The sequence below is a fragment of the Aphidius gifuensis genome, linkage group LG2 (assembly GCF_014905175.1).
Source record: "Aphidius gifuensis isolate YNYX2018 linkage group LG2, ASM1490517v1, whole genome shotgun sequence".
NCBI classification, from domain to species: domain Eukaryota; kingdom Metazoa; phylum Arthropoda; class Insecta; order Hymenoptera; family Braconidae; genus Aphidius; species Aphidius gifuensis.
Window position 1 is genome coordinate 23385022 of NC_057789.1, and position 22873 is coordinate 23407894.

General features: G+C 22.5%; 2 protein-coding genes across 2 annotated transcripts; one reads left to right on the forward strand and one right to left on the reverse strand.

Moving 5' to 3' along the window:
• Window positions 1-4215: 4215 nt before the first annotated feature.
• Window positions 4216-4907, reverse strand: LOC122849658 (28S ribosomal protein S21, mitochondrial-like). Its single transcript, XM_044148432.1, has 2 exons — window positions 4855-4907; window positions 4216-4632 (listed from the first exon to the last, which is right to left on the reverse strand). Exon 2 carries the CDS (start codon window positions 4629-4631, stop codon window positions 4368-4370), a length of 264 nt encoding a protein of 87 aa, XP_044004367.1. The 5' UTR covers window position 4632; window positions 4855-4907; the 3' UTR covers window positions 4216-4367.
• Window positions 4908-6325: 1418 nt separating this feature from the next.
• Window positions 6326-20773, forward strand: LOC122849585. The gene is made up of 2 exons (XM_044148349.1): window positions 6326-6731; window positions 19403-20773. Exon 2 carries the CDS (start codon window positions 19404-19406, stop codon window positions 20388-20390), a length of 987 nt encoding a protein of 328 aa, XP_044004284.1. The 5' UTR covers window positions 6326-6731; window position 19403; the 3' UTR covers window positions 20391-20773.
• Window positions 20774-22873: the final 2100 nt, after the last annotated feature.

Below are 22873 nucleotides of genomic sequence, written 5' to 3' on the forward strand. Positions count from 1 at the left end.
ATGTTTGGGGCAAATATAATCTAGCATAGACCATGTGAACTACGCACTTGGTCTACGCCAGAAAATATTTGCCTCCAAACATACCTCTGTTTTTTTTTTTTTTTAACTTACACATATTCCATCTGTCTCTCACAATTATGGATGACAATTATTCTTTTTACAATTGGAGAATTTAATTTTTTTTTCCAACTTTATCGTTAGCTTAATTCTCAATTTCCGTCATTACTAAATTACTTTTAATTATAAAATGAAAAGAAAAATAATAATCAGCATGAATGAATTGATAAACTTAAACATTACTAGTGGAAATAATTTTTTAATGAGATATAAGAATAAAAAAAAAAATTAAATACAGGACTAAATATTCTGGTCATAATACACTGAAGAAAAAAATTTTCTGTTAAAAAATACCGAACAAAAATATACGCATTAAAAAAATATCCAACAAAAAAAAAACTTGGTAGAAAATATTCAACAACAAAAAGATCCTCTCGCAAGAAAAAAATAAATTATTTACAAATTTATCCAAGATATATAATAATTTTTTCATTATTAATATGTAATAATAAATTCAAAAAATTAAATAAAAATAATAAACGTTTCATACAATATTTAAAAGGTCAATCAAATTAAATTTGAAATAATAATAACATTCAGTCAATACAATATCATGACTAATTAATTTATTTTTAAATTAATTAATATTGAATTTATTCAAGGTACATGATAAAAGTAAATTTTTAACAAAAAAATATATTTTTATATGCAATATTTCTTTATACTTATTGTAAATATACTTTTGTTATAATTTTAGACACATTGGAAATAGTCGATAATTTATTATGCTATGCAATATCCATATAACTTTTCAATAATTAATTTCAACTTAAAATACCCAATGCTCAGTATACTAATATACACACTACAGGTTATTTTTTTGTTTTATTTTTATTGGAAAAACATTAACCTTGGTATTCTATTTCCGGATGATTTGACTTAAAAAATAGGTCGAAATGTTACATTTAATCACCCTCAATATGCAATTTTTATTTTTCTATTTTTAGTTATCCAAGTTTATAATAATATCATGACATTTGAATTAATTTATTAAATTTACTTATCAATATTTTACATGATCATTCTTATACATACTCGTAATAATCAAAAATAAACAAATAAATAATACAAAAATAAAGGTGTTCAATAAATCTCCATCAAATATAGAAGTTTTTTTTGAATTTTCAAGTGGTGTATCATGCAAAAGTATCAACGGAAACGGATATACAGACGATAAATATATGGAAATCATAGATGAATCAAAAAAGAAATGTAAAATAACAAAAAAATGTAAAATATAGAAATAGGTGAGGAGAGGCCACCACTTGTTTTCTATTGTGAAATGTTATAATGAGAAATCCACACGGAAATGTAACGATCACACGGAAACATGGAAAATAATGGTGGCAAACGCTCAAAGAATTCTCATTTAAAATTTTTTTTTTTTTTTTCGTTTTTGTATTATTCAAAAAATCTTATGTATACACCTCAGAAATTTTTCATGTTTAGTATATATATTTTTTTTCAATAAATATTTATCTTTCGTATAAATTATTTTAAAATATATTTATATAAAAAATGTTTTAATTCAAGTATTTGTAATTCGTTAAAAAAATTAAATAAAAAAAATAAATGTATTTAATTAATATTCTCTGTAAATAGACAAGATCAAAAGATAAAAAAAAAACCTTTATTTTATTTTACATGAAAATATGGTTTTATATAACTGGATTAAATAAACATTTTGTAAATGTAAAAGAAAAAAAAAATTCTTTGATATAGCATTAATGTTTGATTGGATAAAATTTAAGTAAAATTGCTTGATGTTTGTGAGTGAATATAAAGTGTAGGATAATCGGTTGAATGGATATTGGTAAAGAAAAGTAATTTTGGTTTTGAAACTCAGCTTCATTGCAATATACATGATTTGGGTTCATGTCCATGAGAACAAGCTTCATGTGACTTGGTGTGCTTTTGTAAACCAGAGACTTGGTAATATTCATGAGATACTGGACACACTGGATAATCATCTTGGCTTAAACATTTTTATTAGAATTTTTTTGTTTTTTTCTTTTTTAATATACCTATCAAGTAAATTTTTATTAACAAATAATAAAGATGCAAGAAAAAAATTTACATTTAATGTAAAAAATTTTTTTATTAAACCTCAAAACAATATAATACTTTATTATTATTTTTTTAATCATAAATTAAATTCAAGTATCAAATTTATTTTCAAGATTATGTCAAAATTTAAAATATCAATTTTTTTTTTATTTAAAATTTTATAAACTTAACAAAAAATTTGTAGAAAAAAAGATTAAGTTTTTCATTTGATAATGAATATTAATAAATTATTTCGAAGAAAAAATGAATTTATTAAATTACGGTTTACTTGAAGAGACTCGAGAAAAATTTAATTTTGAAAAGTGCTAAATATAATTAGAGAAAACAATTATTTTAACGACTAATATATTTATTTTTTAAATATAAATTTCTAGGTATAAAATAAATAAAATTACAACAATGAAAAATGCTTTTTATAAAATAATTTTTAGTATTATTGGAGCTTGTATTATGTATTTTAAAAAAATAAATAAATAATTTAATAAATAAAAAAAAAAAACATAAAAATAAAGTTTTAAAGTTAGTTTGGCATAAGATCTCATTTTGGACAAAAGGATTGTTTGGCTTTTCTGTGGGCAAAACCAAGATTTCATCCTTCCATTGCTGATATAAACCTCGTGGTTTTGGTTTAACGACTATGAGAATCTGGTACTGAACAACTTACAAGACAGTTTGCCAGAAAGTAGATTTAACATCGTGAATGTTACGAGAATACTCATATACCCTTTGGCATTTCAACTTGCTTCAAGATATTTAACTTGTTTATTTATTTTATTTATATTTATTTATCTATAAAATTTCATAGCTATTTATTTTTTATATTTAAATTTTCATACAACAAATATAAAAATATATAATAATTATTTTAATCTGAAAAAAAACAAGCTAATATTCATTTGATTTTCAACTGAAAAAAAAAGGATTGTTTTCATGTCGCATAAATTTAGCAAGTAGTAGTAGTTTGGTGTAAAGAAATTTTGATAAAATTTTTAACCTTCATAATTCATGTCAATGTTATACTTGAGTTTCTCGTGTATAAGAGATCACGGTCCAAGCGGAAGTGTTAAAAGACAAAACGTACTACCTGGCCTTTTCTTGGCATCTACAACGCCAACTTTGCGAAAATTGAATAGATACGAGATGTTTGCTTCAGGCATCTGTGCCAACTTTTTGCTGGAAGAGAGAGATGCCACTGCCCACTGGATTATCAAAACTTTCAAATGTCTGAAGATGTTTTAATAAGAACAAAATAGATTCTTCATTTTACTTTTATTTTTTTATTATCATTTTCTTCAACATTACGTTCATGACTAAAAAGTTACTGTAAAAAAATAAAAGAAAAAAAAAGTTTAAATAGTATATACTGTAGTTAAAATTTTCAAACAAGATTTGTAATATCTTTCTTTAACTCTCAATCTACTTGTAACACATTTAATATCATCTGCGGTGAAAGAAAATAAAATAAAAAAAAAAAATAGTTAACTCTTTAAAAGTATTAAACTTTAAACTAGATAAATTTATTGATTTTTGTTCAATCAACAGTCAATGATAAATTATGAATAATAAACTGGTAATAATTTTGATAGTGATACAATAATGTAGACGTATTGAGACAATATGTTGCTTATTGATATTAAATTTCACATAATTTACAAATGAAATAAACACATCAAATGGTGATTGATACGCCAGTAAATTGAATGCCTAATATTATCACACTAACATGATTTTGAAAATTTAATAACCAGATATATATATATGAATAGCTTATGATCGATTCAGTAATCTACATAGCTACTCAATATTTGAATGTTGTCGTTTTGCATTAATGGTTTCAGCATTCAATGTTATCAACACGGTTTTCCAATTCAAAAAATTTTCATTCAAATCAAGTGAAAAAAGAAATACACGTTAATAACTCAGTGAAAGCATGATGACCAAAATCAAATTCACTGAATAACAATATGGAAAATGTAAATGACAATATTCTAAAAATAAAAAACAAAATGAATAAATAAAAAAAGTTTTGGGTTGATTGGTTTGTTGAATAATAAACTCTAGATTATTTTTTAATAAACAATTTGTTTTTTAAAATTGTTTTAATGTTTGTAAATATTTAAATAAACATAATGATTATATTGTCTAATATTTACATTGATGGTTTTTTAGTGTTGTTGATGATTTTAACGACTTCCAGGAAATGCATCGACTCGATTTGTTCTCATTGTAAATTGAATATATCTATGCATATCTTCGTTGTAATATGATTTACATTTTTCATAATTAACACGACGACGTACTTGTGGTGGTTTTTCGTAAAATCTGCAACGACGCCATTGTTCAAGGAAACCTTCTCTTCCCATGATACGATTTAACACACGAAATGCAGCATCAACATTACCATTTTTAACTAAAACAGTTCTTGAAATAAAAGGTGTGTGTCTCATTCTGCAACAATGTTAATTGAATTAATTAAAATGAAAATTATTTCTTGGTATATTTAACAAACTGTCAAGATTCAAGTTAACATTAAAATTAACACAGTAAATTACTGTCAACTTGATAAACAACAATTGAAGATTCAATAAAAATTGACACTTCAAATGACAGCTTGTTATTAAAAATTGTTAATAATTAATTTATATGTTTGAGCAATAAATTATGAGTTACCTGATTGTTTTGTTATTGTTTTTTATTGTTGATTAAATTTGCACTGACTTTACACAAATTTTTTTTATTTATTATTTACTCTAGGTTAGGTTTTTCAGGTTTTTTTTTATTGCTATAGGGGTCACTACCTTCTTGACGTTTTATATCGATAAAGTAGGTATTCTTTTTGACGGTGTATGATAAATAACAAAGCGGGATTTTTTTAAATATTGAGATATTCGAAGCTTATTATTATTATACGTAATGAATATTATCTGGTTATTTAAAATGCAAAAATAAATACGGGAAATAAATTAATGAAAGGATGCATTCAGAGCAAGTAAACAATGAATTTGCTACAAATGAATTCAAGTTGTTTAGAGTAAAAAAAAAATCTTAAAATCAGTCTACACTTTTTTAAATTTTAAATTTTAAAAAGGGTAGACTGATTTTACCATTTATTTTTACTGTATATATTTTTTTGAATAACATTATGTAATAATAAATTAAAAAAACTAAATAAAAATTATAAATATATCAACAATTTAAATAAAAAAAAATTTGAAATAATAATAACATTCAGTCATTACAATACGAATACTAATAAATTGATCTTTAAATTATTTAGTTTTGAATGTATTCAAGGTATATTATTGGATTTTTAAGTAGTGGAATATTTAAAATAATAATTGGATTAATTGCTGATAAATTTGGTAGAAAAAAATTGTGCCTTGTTTATTTTATATCCATAACAATAACATGTTTATCAAAGACATCAGAAAATTATAAAATTCATTTAATTGGTAGATCATTTAGTGGATTATCAATTGCAATTCTTTATTCAAAATTTAAATCATGGTATATTGGACAAGACATGAATGAACAGCTTGATAAAACCTTGGTCAGTACATCAAAGTAATTGATGAGACCTTGGTATTAAAATAATTGTCAGATACTGATTGATTATTGCCTGTTGATATTTAAACATCCACCAGTATAATTATAACAATCTTTTTTGCCATCTTTTGGTCAATATAGACTCTAACCACGCTGAGAAAAAAAAACAATTACTCGTGTTCACTTGGTACACACAAAATCATCAACAAATATTTACACTTTTTCAACTATTCAAGTAAACAATCATAATTAAGTTGAAAAAAAATAAATAATAAAAATTCATTTTACTATAAAACAAACAAATAAATAAATAAACAATCAAATCAGAAATAAAAAAAATTTTTTAATAATAAAAAATAATCTATAAATAATAAAAAAAAAATTTCGTAAATAATAAAAATGTAAAATCTTATAACACCGATTATCGTAGTGCAAGTAATAAATGATGATGTTAAATTCAAGATAAACGTTGTTTTTAGATATGACAAATAAAAATACAGAGAAATACGTAAAAATTTTGTTGAGCTTGCGCGGAGCTTTCGTAAAATGACAGATCCTAGTAAGTTGGCTCGATCAGCTACACACAAAACGTACTCGTCTCTGGGCAACCGAGGACGATTGTACACACGCGATAAAATATATAAATATTAAATTTTAAAAAATAACAAAAACTAGAAAATAAATATTAAAACAAAAATCTATTTTTGATTAACAAAAAATAAATAAATAAATAAATACTTTTACTAAATAAATTGCTTTATTATTTTTCAAATTAAAATTCTTTACAACAAAAGTGGATATTATTAATACAATGAAAATGTTAATTTGTGAATTATTTATATCGTTGTAATATTATATATTAAAAAAAGGACTTTGTGTTTAAAAACATGATGAAATTTATCATGTAATGACTTGATATTGTTGAATCTGACAGAGAGAAGAGAGAAACATCCAAAAATAAAAAAATTTTCAATTAAAAAAATCCGGAACTAATCAATCAGGTAAATAAAAAATTAATATTTTAAATCAAATTAGTTATGTTTTTTTCTTTGTTATTAATTTTTATAACGTGAATATTTCGAGCCAATATTATCCAGCCGGCATTTGGAGGTGAATTCGCAAGCGCGGCTTGCTTTTTCTCCAACGTAAACACTGAAATGATCGATGAAAGCTGTATTGTAAGGCTTCTGTTTTTTTTTTTTTTTCCATTTATTTATTTTGTAAATTTTTTTTATCTCTCTGTAAAATTTGCCTTACTTGTTTATCAATAATTTTTTTACATATTTACAAAAATACCCACCCATAAAAAATTTATAAATGGACGAAAATTTTTTAGCAAATCTTCATTAAAAAAAAGCTCACAACTTTAATTCTATCATTAACAAAATTACACATATTTACCACAATTTATTTTTCTATTATTTAGCTAAATTTAATATTGATTTAATAATAATAATAATATAAAATTATATATACTTTATAATTAGATAAAATTAAAAGTTAGAAAAAAAATAAAACTGAGTTTATCAAGTTAAATGTTTCGTAAAATTTAGCAAACAAATAATTAATCTCTTTAGTCAAAAACCGAGTAATTATCTTTTGAATATAGTCAACTAAATTTAGCTAAAAATAAATAAATAAATAATACATATATACACGTGATATCAATTAAACAATCCGAACTTTATTTGCCATCTTTTAGATGCTTAGAAACAAATCAATTTAAGCTATATTATTATTTTTTTAATCCATCAATTAAGAGAATAACATTGAGACTAGGAATATTTAGTGATTGAATTAACAAAGCAAGATAAATTACACTGAAAAAATTGTATATTGAGTTACATTTTCTTGTTTCTAAAAGGTCGATTCGAATGACCCACATATATGCAATTTATGGCGCAGTTGTATGCGACTCTTGCCTGCGGCAAAATTTTTCCCAGCTAAAATTTATTTTTCTGAAAATACTCAACAATACACTGTTTTATTATATATTTAATTATTATTATTATTTTTTGTTTTTAACATAATTAAATTCTCTTTTACTTTGTGTATTTTAATATTTTTTTTTTTTACTTTATTTTCAAACAAATTTTTTATTTATTGATTAGAGTATACAGTTATTTTTTTTTTCCCATAAAAACATGACGTACTTGAATTTAATATCTTAATATTCTAATGCATCTGGTAACCATCTGGTTATAATTTTTTAAAAATATATAAAATTTAAATATTGAATAACTAAAGTTTATTCATTTATATTAATTTTTTTCATATAAAAATGTTTTTTTTTTTTTTGTAAATAAATTATTCAAAATAAAAAAAGCTTTGATTATTATTTTTTTATTTTATCTATTGCTTTTATTATTTCTTTAAATTATTATTTAGAAAAATAAATAAAAACTGTGTTGAGTGTTTTTTAATTTATTTGTTTTATTTTTATATTTTTTTGGCATTTTAGAATAGTTATTGTAAACTCAGATGTACATGTAAATATTCAACAGAATAGGATAAAGAAAAGCTCTGGTTGATATTTTGGCAGCTTGCCAGCCTTGAAATAACCAAAAAAAATAAAAAAATAAAAAAATAAAAGCATTGGAGGTCAGCAATGAGCCTCAAGAGAAAATGAAAAAAAAAAAAAGAAAAAAAATATATGAGGAAATTGATTATACAAACATACAGATTATAATAATAAAAAAATTTAATTAGAAATATTTTTTACGATTATGATTAATAATCAACATGGCCAATTTATCAAAATACCTGTTATCAAAATTCAAATATCAATATTAACAGTAGAGTGATTTTAGGTATACATATAAATTTTGATTAATTAATGTTCGTGTCACTTGAATGACTGATTTCATATCAATTCAATTGATCGCCTTTGATTCCACTACAATGTTTGATCTTTAATCAAACAATGCAAATGTCACTTACATGTACACATTTGTTTAATATACTAAAATCGATTATTTCAAAATTTTAATTACATAAACTACTTCAAATCATAATAAACATTTGAAATTTAATTTTTCATTTTGTCTATTATTTTTTTATATTATTTAGTTTGATTTATATTATTTTATGCAAACAAAAGAAAGCTTTTTATTGACACAATGTTATATTGTTTAATGATTTAATAATAAAATTATTTTAGTATGATAATTTTGAAATTAATTATGGTCGTTTTTAATTTATTTAAAATAACAAACCGCTGGATATTTAAAAAAGGTCAAAAATTAAATGAAAATTTAAATTATACTGAAAGCATTTGAAGACTTTTGAAAAACTCATTGAATAAATATTTCATTTGTATGGTAAAATTCTTTCTTTTACAATAAAATACTCATTTAATTTACCATCTTGTGGCTTTTTTGTAAAAAAAAAAAAATGAGTATTTTCACGTAATGACAACGTGATAAGAATGAAGGTCATCGTTAGAATTTCTTGATGATAAAAACATCATAAAATTATCTAAATAAAAAAAAAGTTTAATGGATAATACCTTGGAGCTATTGAGCATATGTCATTCAAAAAAAAAAAAGCTCCAAATAAACTTTCTTAACTTAGATAAAATACATGATTTTTTTGTTCATATTTTTAAAACACCTATCATATTTTTCTTTTCAAATTTTTTAAAACTCATTTTTTTTATAGACTTTTTAAGTTGTCAAAATATTTTATTATTTGTTTTTTATAACAAAAATTTATCGTCAATATTTGAGAGTAGATCGAATAACATGATTTATTTTTTATAAAAAATATTGAGTTGAAAATGTAACTGATGAAAGATGCTTGTCAATGATTTGGAAATAAAAAAATATTCCAACAATATTTCAAAGTAATTTTACATGTTTATTTATATTGAAGAAATAAAAAAAAATAGATCAATATTTTTTTTAATAACATTTTAAAACATCAATTTATAAAATGAAAAATAAATTTATTTTATTCATTATTTTATATTCTTTGATATAATTAAAAAGAGGATAATAATAATAAAAAATAATAATTAAAATCATGACAAAATGGCATAAGTTAAAAAAAAAATAAAAAAATAAAAATAAACAGTGCATGTGTAATCTGTATCATCGAGACACATGGATAAAATAGTCTACAATGTAAATCGATAATTCAATTATTTTATATACGCTTCCCAAGATATCGTAAAGTGCTTGGTATTTGTCTTCATAATATTTTTTTTATATTGCAAAAAAAAGAAAAAAATATTTATTGAGTTATTGGCAAAACAAGAATATATAAACAGTTGAAAGAGTAATTAATTCTCAGCATGATGATGCAAATAATTTATCAATAAAAACACACTGTAAAGCACTTTATTGTATATAAATTTTGAATATTTAAATAATGAAGATAATAAATAAATACAAAAATGTAAATTAATATTGAATTAATTATTTGTGGGAAAAAAAAATATAACAAAATTAATTATATGGTTTTAAGTTTAACTATATGAAAAACTCAATTAAAATGTCTATCAACATTTCATTTTAAATCTGATGCACTTGTAAAGAGTGCTTTTTTTTAATTCCAATAATTATATTAAAAAATTTCTTTATAAAAAAATTATGATTATCTTTTTTGATATCATAGAAATTGACAGGTGATTTTTTTTTATATTATTATTATTAATAATAATAGTAAACTCTATTTTTCATTTAAAATTTGCATGTAAAATATATATAGATCGTTGCGATGAAGATGAAAAGTTGTAAGTTTGTAAAAAGCTTGTTACAAAATTGAAAAATCGTATTTCAAATTTTTTTTTACTCAAAGTTTTTATAGTTTTTTTTTTACGCTGTTTGAATAGTAAAATAAAATTGAAGCGAATAAAATGTAGTTGACTGTAGGTTATACAGAAAAAAGAAATTATTTTCATGGAATTTAACTCATTAATTTATAATAAAACGAATTAATTTGTTTTCTTCTGGAAAATTTGAAAACAGGTAAATAAAATTAAAAAAGTTTCCAAAATAAATCGACATTTGTTTACTGTTAAATAATAAAAATAAATAATTTTTTTTTATCACTCAATTTTTTATGATATTTTTATTCATTCATTCATTTTGTTTTTTCAATAGGCACCAATTTTATTTTTTATTGAAAAATTGTGTTTTCATGATGACTATATTTTAACTTATCGAAAAAAAAAAAAAAATCGAACAAAGATAAACTGTAATGAAGGTTTTTTAAGAACCTCGTTTATCTTGTGATCAAAAATATATGGCTATTCATTTCTCCTACTGAAGAGTATTTGTATTTTTTTATTTTTTTTATTTTTTTGCCTTAAAGAGCTACATCATCCCTTATATTACACACTATCATTTTTACGATCCATCGATTTTCATTTGACAAAACTGAGTCATTTATTAAAACGAAAAAAAAGTAAGTTATATTAAAAAATTCTGATGGATAAACTTAAACATGTCTGACTAAGATAAAATAAACTTCCCTTTAATCTTTTTATTTCGTTATTAATTTTATTTTAATATATGAAATGATGAAACATTTGCATATAGTTTATATTAGTATTACCCTTAAATTTTGTCGGAGTATTGAATTCAAACCACGCCTTGACAATTTACAAAATTACATATTACTTTAGTGTGTATGTAGATAAATCATGTGACGCAATGCAAGTGCATAAATGACGTTCTATTTTGTCTCGAAATTTTATCAACAATTTTCATGTTGTTCCACGATATTAACTAAGAAAATATTCTACTCACATTTGCCAATAAAATGAAAATAATTGACAATAAAAACAGAAGACTAGGTTATGCCCTAGATATTTTTTCTTTTTTTTTTCTTCATATTTTTTGATGTCGTTGGATAACTTGAAATAGGACAAAATAGATTATAAATATTTCTCAGAGTTATAAAAATTTTTATTATGAAAAAATTGTCATTTATTTATCAAACTAATAAATAAAATAAATTCGAAATAAATTTAAAATGTAATTTATATTTTTTAAAATTTATTTCCAAATATATAATTTGAATATATACATACGCAATTATTTATATTTACTTTAAATATAATTTGAATATATTTTTTTTTCATTGTATGCGTGTGATAAATTCATGTGTGTCATGACCGACAAAGTGCCAAGGTAAAACGCATGTGGAACACTACAGGTTGTCGAGGGACCGAGGGTAAATGAAAGCTAACTAGAACAGCTAAAAAAATTTCCCATAATTTTCATCACCTGTGGGTGGTAACAGCACAAAGTACTCGAGTATTTTACGTCAATAATATATGCTTTTCGCTTCTGCTTTACCACTATTAAGCACTATAGCATTATTTAATTATTAATATTTAATTATAACTCTCAAAAATAAGTCCCTTTCTTTTTTGATTTAGGTACATATAAATTTAGTTGAAAGTTAAAAGCTTACAATATAAAATAAAAAAAGAACAAAATTTAAATATTATATGGTTTTTTTTTTTTGAATTTAAATGGAGAAATTAATTGTATTTGTTTATTTTAAATTGGAATTTAGAGAATATTGCATATGGGGATTTGTTGGTCTAGATTTTCTGTAGTTTTAATTTCATTTGATATTTGTAATATATATTTTATGACATTGAAGAAAATTAAATTTTTTTAGTAAAGGTTTTTTAGTATATGGCATTGCTTTGTATGCATATGAAAAAAAAATATAAATGTTAAAATTTAAATGCTAAAACAGCTGCTTTAAATGTTAAATTTTTGAAAATTCTTTTCTTCAACAAAATTAATGTTAAAATAAAAGTGGATATAAAAAATAAGGTTTAGTTTTGATGTTTTATTAATAGAAATTAATAGATAAAAATGAATGTCGATTTTTGGCTTTGAATCGAGATTGAAAGTCGAAAATCGAGCGTCAAAATATCGTACACTTGTCGAACTTGAATCAACGTCGATCCTGGTAGCTATACAATTAAACACATAGTTCAAATAACTTGAAAATTTGACAGAATATACTTGAAATAGTACAAAAGAGTTTCATCCAATTGAAAAATAAATCGCGGAATTTTCCGAAACGAAAAAAATTTAATTAACTGTACACCCGACCAAATGCAAGCTCACATGAGTTGGGAATTTTACAAAAAATTCTTCAAACAATACAAAAGAGTTTGGTCATCTGAAAATCAAAATAAAATATATAAAAAAATTGCTAAACTCACTGTTTTTTGCGAAAGAATTGAATATTTTTACTAATATTGAATTTCATTATTTTATTTTATATAAAAAGTAAAATATAATCAAATTTTAAATAAGAAAAAGCACAAATTATTATTAACGATGTAAAAATGAGATAAAAAATTTTTTCCTCGACAATTGCCATGATAATTATAGAAAAGATAATTAAATTTTAAAGTAATAAAAGAAAAAAAATGTTTTTTTTTATTTTGAAAGAAATTCAATGAAAATTAAAATTCATAAAAATTCAGTGTAGCTTGAAGAGTTTTATCACACTTGAGATTCATGTAATCACATGACGTAATATTATCAAAGTTTTTATTTCTTTATTCCCATGATAATAACGTAAAATCGATAGAGTAGAGTGGTGGAACGAGAAAAGCAAAAAAAAAATTAAATATAAAATAAAAAAACGAGGAATAAAGTTGAAGTGGGTAAAGAGAATTTTTTATAGAAAGATCAAATAGCCCTTGTATCTATGGCATTGAACATTTCACTCAGCAAACAAAACAAACAATCAAAAAAAAAATACAAAAGTGAAACATTGTTTTAGAGAAATAATTAAATATTATAATTTTATTATTAAATAAATAATTTAAACAATAATAAGAAGTAATATTTTCATAGATCATCTTTATTATCAAACAATCTTAAGAAGATCTTGAACAAATTTTAAAATTCATCGTATTTATTGATGCACTCTATTATTATGTGTTCAATCAAAATTAAGTTTCATCAAACTTAAATTATATTATAAACTATAAGAAAATTACTTTCAAATTTAAAATACATTCTTTAAATTTTTTTTAAAACAAAAAAACTTTTCTTTTCATTTTTCATTTAACAATTTGACATTTATTTCAGATTTATTTCATAAATTATTACCAACATTGTGATTTATTCACAAACAAACAAAAAAGAAAAACAAAAAAAATATTTAAAAAATTTCTTTAATATATTTTTAAACTTTATTTACTTTAAAATAATTTTTTTTAAATAAATTTTCTTCTTTTTCTTCAATATAAATAAGATTTTCTTAAAATTCTTATTAATTTTTTTTTTTTTTAATATTTTTCCTTCAAAGTAATTTTATGTTTGATAAGAAAATTTAAAAAATAATACGACAGTTTTGATTTTGTCAGTTGGAAGAATCGATTTAAGCAGATGCAATTATTTCCATATCACTGGACTGTGATAAGAACAATGAGATTGTTGTTTATATGTATTTTTTGAATATTATATGGTCTAGCTTCCGAGTATTTAAATTTTCTCATAAACGTCTCGTCACTTAGTGGAAGTGAGGGCTAAGTGATCGAAGCAGCTTGATGCAGCTTTTATCGTGTGATATGCTGTCTCATTGGTGCAACACACGAACACACACACAAACCATAATATATATATTGCGTTTTGTCAGAGGACATTTATTGATCCAATGAAGATATAACACGTTCACCAGTGTTCACCAGTATTTCACTATGTCATTTATACCAACCTATGGCATATCGTCATCAACACAATCTTAAATATTTTTTTATTTTCCTTCTATACCCTTTTGTTTTTATTTTCTTTTTTCTACATGTATATTTATGATTCAAGATAAACCAATTAGTTAAAGCTATCACATTATTTATCATTTGTGTCATCACCTTTTTTTATCAGTTACTTAATTTTTTTTTTTTTTTCTATTATTATAATATAATATCCAATTAATTTTCTTTTTTCAAAACAAAACAATAAAAAATATATTTTTCATGTAGTACTAAAATTAATTAATATTTTTATTTAATTAAAATATGATTAATTAAATTTGTTTTATTTTTTAAAAAATATATATTTCATTCATATTTTTAATTATTTTTTGGATTATTGAGTTGATGAATTTTTTAATGTAAGGCTTGTAAGCATGAGTGAATAGTTGAGTATGAATTTTGAAATAAGTTGTAGATTAATTGCAAAATAGGAATATATATATGACATACTGAGCAATTAGTTTTCCAAAAACTTTTGATAATTGAATTAGAGGGTGAGTAAAGGGTAGTAGAGGGTAAAATTCACCAATTTTCCAATGATTATTACATTCAATTAATATATGTTTGATTAAATTTATTAGACAATTTAAAGAAATACATAATAAATAAATTATTTAATTGATAAAAAAGTTTATAAACAAATAAATTAGTCAATGAATGACTGGATGAATAAATAAACTAAATAAATAAATAGAGATGTAATTTAACGTATGAATAAATGAACAAATAAATAAATAAATAAATAAATAAATAAATAAATAAATAGATAATTTAATTAATTAATTAATTAATCATCATGCCATACAATTATAGTACATAAAAGACTTGAATGAAATTTAATCTACTTCAAGTCAAATTTATCTCAAAAAAAATATTTAAAATTTTTCCAATGTTATTAGTAAGATTAAAGTTTGTATATTTATTAAATTTATCATCATCATAAATGATGGCCTACACAAAAATATCAGTTTTATAAAATTTATCAATATTGTTAGTGATAGATTGAATTTATAAAAGTGATATCTGATGAAAGTACATTGAAACAAGAGATTCTAAAAATTGTATCATCACAGTGACTGGAGATAACGAGATTTTCTTTTTACAATGAAAATGTGTTTTCTCTTTTTTTTTCTTTTTCCATTAAACAATTGTATTTGAAAATTAAATCGGATTGTAATAGTTCAGTGTATATTACGGGTAATATATTTATAGAAATTTATAAACAATTTTTAATTTTGGCAGATAGTCGACCTACATCTATCTGTTTGAATTAAATACAATATCAGATGTAACTGACGAGGGTATAAATAAACTTACAAAAGAAATAAAAAATTTACAAATTAAATAAAAGATTGAAAATTAAAAATTTATAAATCTTCTTAAACACTTGTTTATTCATTTTTTTTATTTAATTTAGAAACTTTTTATTAATTTTATTCTCAATAAAAAAGTACAATTTAGACATTTAAATGGTTTCGATCCAAGTGTATTTATTTTATTATTTTTCTTATATTTCTTCAATTTTTTACTGGGTATTTAATGTTATCACACGCAGGTTCTTTTTTTTTTCTTCTTCAATAAAAAATAAACATCCTTAGAATTCTCTACCACTTGAAATTATTATCATTATTGTTTATTATTGTTGTTATATTTATTTTTTTGTTGTGGAAAATTCGTTGTAATTTACACGTCTACATTGTGCTTTTTTTATATTCTGAACCTCTATTTTTTTTATCGATCCAAGTATCACGTGTTGTGAATTATTATTTTTTTATTTTTATTCTTGAGTCTATTTTATTTTCGTTTGATATTTTTTTTTTCCACAAAACTAATGCGTGTAAATAAAGGACTAAAAGAGAAAATCTATTTTTTAACAATTTGAAGAAACATAATGTTGAGCTTTTTTTTTACCTCATTTAAATTGTAATGGATTTCGAAAGCTCGTTGATCATGATATACATTGCTGTGTTTTTATTTTTTTTTAATATTTTTATTTCATGATTCATGAAAGGTTTTTGAAGGCCTGATTGTGGGGTGTCTCTGTGGGGGGTTTTTCCTTTACTTGAATAAAGAAAAATGGTATTTGAGGGTAAAAATAAAAAAGAAAAAGTTGATTATATTTATAAATATAATAAAATAGTTTTTCAATTATATATATAATTATATATATATATATAAAGATAATTATAGTTATTTGATTAAATTACTAGTAATTATTTTGAAATACAATTTTTACTTCATTTTTTTTATTTTTACTCTATTAAATGTAATTACAATATGTTTTTCTTATTATTTTTATAGTATATGATAATTATAATTTTATGTCTGACTTATTTAAGCTCGAAAAAATGTTTATTTTTATTTTTTAATGTGTTCATTAATTATGAAGACATCTGAAAATGTAGATTTTATTCCTGAAAGCGAAACTCAAAAATAGTCAAGTGTTTAAAATCCTGTATACATTTTTTTTTTTTTTGCATGATATAATGTAGTATTTCTTTTTTAAAGCTGATCTCATGCGAGTAAATTTTTACTTCAACTGAGAGTTGGCAAAATCACTTGTAGCGAAAAACTCGACCTAAATTTTTTCTTTACTAAATAGAAAAAACACAGAAATGGCAAATATGAAAAGCTAAAGAGCAAAAAAAATTACAATAATAATAAAATAAAAATTGGTATAGCAATTGGTTCGTTTTGAGAGCACTTTTGTACTTGAGAGATAAAATGTCGCCAAGATAACTGTTTCAGAATAATCGCGAAATCTATTGTGTATTGTTAGCCATCATATGCATATAAAATGTGCATATAAAATATTTTATATGCATATAAAAATTAAGCCGATATATATGATTATATATATGATTATAAATAATCATACATGATTATATGCGAAATTTATCATGTATGACTACTTAATGATAAAGTGACTCGACATAATCATATAATCATACATGATAAATTTCACATATAGACATATAGTCATGATTATACAATTAAAAATTTCATGCACACAATGACATATACAGGTATCCGTGTTTGGAGCAATATTTGAATAAAAAAAAAGGAAAGAAACGATTATTCTGAAAATTTTTAAAGTTCCACGATGCCCTTGCTATATAATTCCACAAACATTTAACGTCAATTTATTTTGATAAGAAAGATAACTTTAGCTGTGGAGATGGACTGAAGAGTCCATTTAACGTAAAAATTTAAAATTATTATTATTAATGAATTTTATAAAAATATAATAAAAATTAAAAAAAAATATTTTCAAAAATTGAAAAACCCTGGTGGAAATATTTCTCCGACTTTTCGCTGCAACGAACAATGAAAATTTCTCCGACGCTTTCCCGTCTTTTCTTTCCAATTGTTTTATATGTTTTCATTTTTTTGGGTATAGAAATTCTAAAAAGGTGCGGAAAAGTTGAAACGAATCCGAGAAAGGCCGGAAGAATTTTATCCACGAAAAAAGTAGTAAAAAGGCGGAGAAAATTATATAAAATCGGAAAATACTTTTACCAGGAAAGAAAATAATTGGGTTCAAGTGCACGCCAATTTGCAATAACATTGGTGATGTTTTAGTGTGGTATTTTAAATATTAGGGTTCTCTTGAAATGATCATATCTTCTTCTAAAACTTTACTAGCATTAAATGTTGTATTTACAATATTAAACGATACTTGTTGTGCAGATCTTGAGTAAGATTCAGCTTTTCAGCTTGTTTATGCGTTATCATCAATTAATTGTGAAACAATAATGCTGTTGTTGATGGACTCATTATGTTATCATATCTTTCACCATCAACACAATTTTTTCTAACTTTTTAATTGTCATCTTTTCAACAATGGCATTATTTATAATACATATTTGTGATGATTTATTTAATGTTGATAATTTATTATCGATCAATTCTTCTTTTAATTTACATCCATCATCATTATCAATTTTGTTTGACTTTTTTCTCCAATCACAACTGGTTCAATTGTTTGTGGTTGGTTAGTTTCAATTTTTTTTTTTTTATATTTTCCCGATTTTCATTTTAAATTTTCAATAATTTATCGAATGAATTTTCTATTATTATTTTTACAAATTTGATACGAAATATGTCTTGTTTTTTTTTTTTTTTAAGATGATATTTTTCCTATATCATTATTATCACGAATTTATTCAAAAACTTGTCGAGGATTTCCAATCAAATCACAAGTCTCTAGTAATTTAATTTTTGCAATTTTACCCACCAGACAATTATTTTTTTTTTACAAATTATTTTACATTTTTTATTAATATTTTTATTTGTTATAACGATGAATTGACAAGTTGGTATTATGATGATGATGATGACGATGATGATGGTGATGATGATGACGCTGATGATGATGATAATAAGACAAATAAAAAAATTTTCAACGAAAAATAAAAAGCTATTTGTAATAAAAAAATAATAATGCAAAAAATCAATCATTACCAAGAAAAATTAATCGAATGAATATACGTAAAAAAAATGGCAAGATATATTGCAAATAATTGGGGTATCATTTGAATCAACACTTCAACAAGTTGACTCTAAAAGACAACAAAATAATATTATTAATAATAATGAAAAAATTGAAATAAGTAGATCATGGGTATTAGATGGTATGAGTGTTGAACTTGTTGAATCAAATTCAATAAAAAATGAAAAATTAAATAATAATTATGATTATAAAAAAATTTTAAATTAACGTCTGATAAAAAAAAAAGTATTAAAATAATGACTAACAGACATTTCACCTAGAAATTTTGGAGGACATTATTTTTCAACATCACCATTGTTCATCGAAATTATATCAGTATATATTCATAATAATTCAAGCGGAAAATTCAACAACTTGTATATAAAAATAAGAAAAAAAAAAAAAATTTCCTGACAAAACTCAATTTTGGGTTGTTGCAGGATGCACGCGGTTGGATTGCACTCGGCATTGGCCATCAAACGTCAACGTAAACGTCGAGATGAGCAGAGACGTGCACGTGAACGTCGTTTTAGTGCACAATCTGGTGAAAGTGGATTGACATCACCTCGAGCATCAACTGGTTCATTGGATCATCATCCACGTCATCATCATTCAGTACAACCACATCATGCTGCTGGACGAGGAATGCTTGATTCAAAAGTTGTAACATCAATTGGAATGTTACATATTGGTGTTGTATTTTTGGTACTTGGTGCATTTTTACTTGGTAGTGGTTTATTACCATCACAAGTTACAACCCAAAAAAGTGGTGGTAATCATAAAAAAATAAGTTGGTGGAATGAATTAGTTGCAACTGGTTTATTTGCATTATTTGTTGGTACATTTTTAATAATATTAAATCGTATTATTGCTAAAAAAGAAGAAGATGATTTAGAAGAATATGTACAAAGACAATTAACAAGATCAAGATCTGGTCATCGTCTTGAACGTGATATTGAAACTGGTGGTTTACATACACGACATACAAAACGTGTTAAACAATTAAAAAAAAATAATTCAACAAATTCAATTGAAGTTAATTGTGAAAAAAAATTAACAACAACAACAACAACACCACCAAGAAGTCCACCACCAGCATATTCACCACCACCAATTGTTGATAATGATAATCAAAATATACAAAATACATTATTTTTAGAACAAATTACTGAAGAAGATATTATACTTGCTAATGAAAGAGTTGGTACATCAACAACAAATAGTCTTAGTCCAGGTTCACCAAATGAAACTAAAGAACTCATACGTAATAATTCACGTAATTATAATCACAAACAAAATGGTCATCATAATAATTTACATTATCAAAAAGAATATGAGAATCAACATGATAATGATCATCATCATAATCATCATCATCATCATCATTTAGTACAACCACCAATGTACGTCGATGCAGCAATTAATTAATTAATTTGTCTGCTTTTGTTTTCGTTTAATCATTTAAGAATTTTATTTATTTATTTATTTATTTATTTATAACAAATTTAATTATTTAAATTATTATTAGCTAAAATTTTTTATAGCTACTTTATTTATGTATCGATTGAATTATGATAAATTAATGAACAAAAAAATAGTAGAGTTTTAGGACTTGATTAATATCAATGAGACTACATGATCGTGATAATATAGGGGTGTCTTTTTGAATTTTTAAAACATAAATACATTTATTTTATCGTAATAATAATTAATTTTTTTTTATCATCACGTATAAATTTAAAATTCAGGTCATAAGAAATTTTATTTTATTTTATTTTTGTTTATAAAGTTGTTGTTCGATTTTAACGATGGTAAAGATTTTAAAAACAATTGTTTGATTGTATTTTATTGAAAGTTTGATTTGTGCCGATCATTGTGTGTTATATTTTAAAGATATATTTTTATTGAAACATTAAATAATTTTGATTTGGAATATGTCTAAGTATTACTAAATTAATCTAAAATAAGTTCTAAAATAACTGCTTAAATTAATACCAAAAGTGCTAAATATTGCTATAAATTTAATTGTAAAGATTGTTAATATTTATTTTAAAAGAAAAATTGCTTAAATTAATTCTTAAAAAAGTGCTAAAATAATTGCTTAAATTAATACTAAAATTGTATTTTTTTGTAAGTATTATTTTCAGCATTAATTTCAGTATTAATTTAAGCAATTATTTTAGCACTTTTTTTAGAATTAATTTAAGCAGTTATTTTAGAACTTATTTTAGAATTAATTTAAGTAATGCTTAGAACATATATTCCAAATCAAAATTATTTAATATTTTAATAAAAAAAAAATATATCTTTTTAAAAACTCATCACACACACAATGATCAGCCGTCACACAATGCCATGTTAACTCCAGAAAAAACAAAATACAATCTAATTCAATTCTATTTTTTAAAATGTTTTCCCTAGGTTACCATCGTTATTAACTCGCTCTCAAAAATCGGGCAAACTTCCTGGCTTTGGTAATTAGTTGATTATAGTTATTATTTTTCATTGAAAATTATTAATCAATAGCATTGAAAATTTTCATATTAAATTGAGAATTGAATGCTGAAATATAGATGTAATAATGAAAAGAAAAATATAGTGTAAGGATGGTAAATATTTACTGATTGGGGGAAAAATAAAACTATACATTTAGTGTTGATTGTATTATTCGATTCTGCTTTTATCATACTTGCATCAATATGACATCATGCTGGTAATAATAACTGTACATTCCTTGTATTAATGAATAATTATTTATAATTATACACTTCTACAAATCTCATTTAAAAAAAACAACAATTAAAAAAAATTACTATAAGTTTTTTCAAACTATAATGAGAAAAAACAAAAAATTAATTTTATCGATCAGATGTATATTATAATCGAAGGACCAAGAATACGATTATGCTAATGAAAAAAAAAAAAAGGATAATAATTTTTTTTTTTTTGCAATGTAAAAATATTTAGAAATTGAAAAAAAAATTGAGTAAGTAAAAAGAAAATGAATTATTAAATTTTTGCACAATATTAAAAACAGAAAAAAAAATAATTTAAAAAATTTTGTAATAGTAGTTTTTTGCAGTTTAAATGCCAAAGAAAATTAAATAATTAGATAATTGGTTTAGAGTCAATTTATAAATATGAAAAACTAGAAAAATATAATTTAAAAAAAAGAAATTAATTCGGTAAAATTGTAAGAAAATTTACAAAAAAATGGTCTGAGTAAAATAATGATAAATTTGTTTGTAATATTGCAGATAAAAAAAGAAAATTATATATATAAATTTGAAAGAAAAAAAAACTTCTGAATGATAAATAAAATAAATACTTATTTCATTCATGTTTTGGCTATGAATTTTGATGACACATAGCACAATATCTGCTCACGAAAAAATGAAAAAAAAACATATAAATAATATTAAATAAATAACTATAAATTGCATTTAAGATTCTCCAAGTATTTAAACGTTAAACGTTTATTAAATAAGTTTATAAATTAAATTTTACACTATTACATTTTTGTAAAATCTTGAATACATGCATTAGCTTTAAACTCTTGTGATTATCGAAAATGACATAAATAAATAATTTAAAAATAGCTCAGTGGAGAAAAATGAAAAAATAATCAATCAAGGTAAAAAAAAAAAAAACATAATAATATAATTTTTTATATCATAATGTCATATCACTTGTGCGACCAAAAATAAATAAATAAAAAATCATTCATAATAATTTTTTCATTTAAAAAGTCATTTTCGATAATCAGGCAAAATAAAAAAATTTCCATGCTGCATTATTTCATTTAAAAAAAAAAAATTAATGAATTATTCAATGAAGAAAAAAAAGTGATAATATTAATGAAAAATTAAAAATTTATTTTAATAGCTTAATCAAGATTGGCACTTACTGTT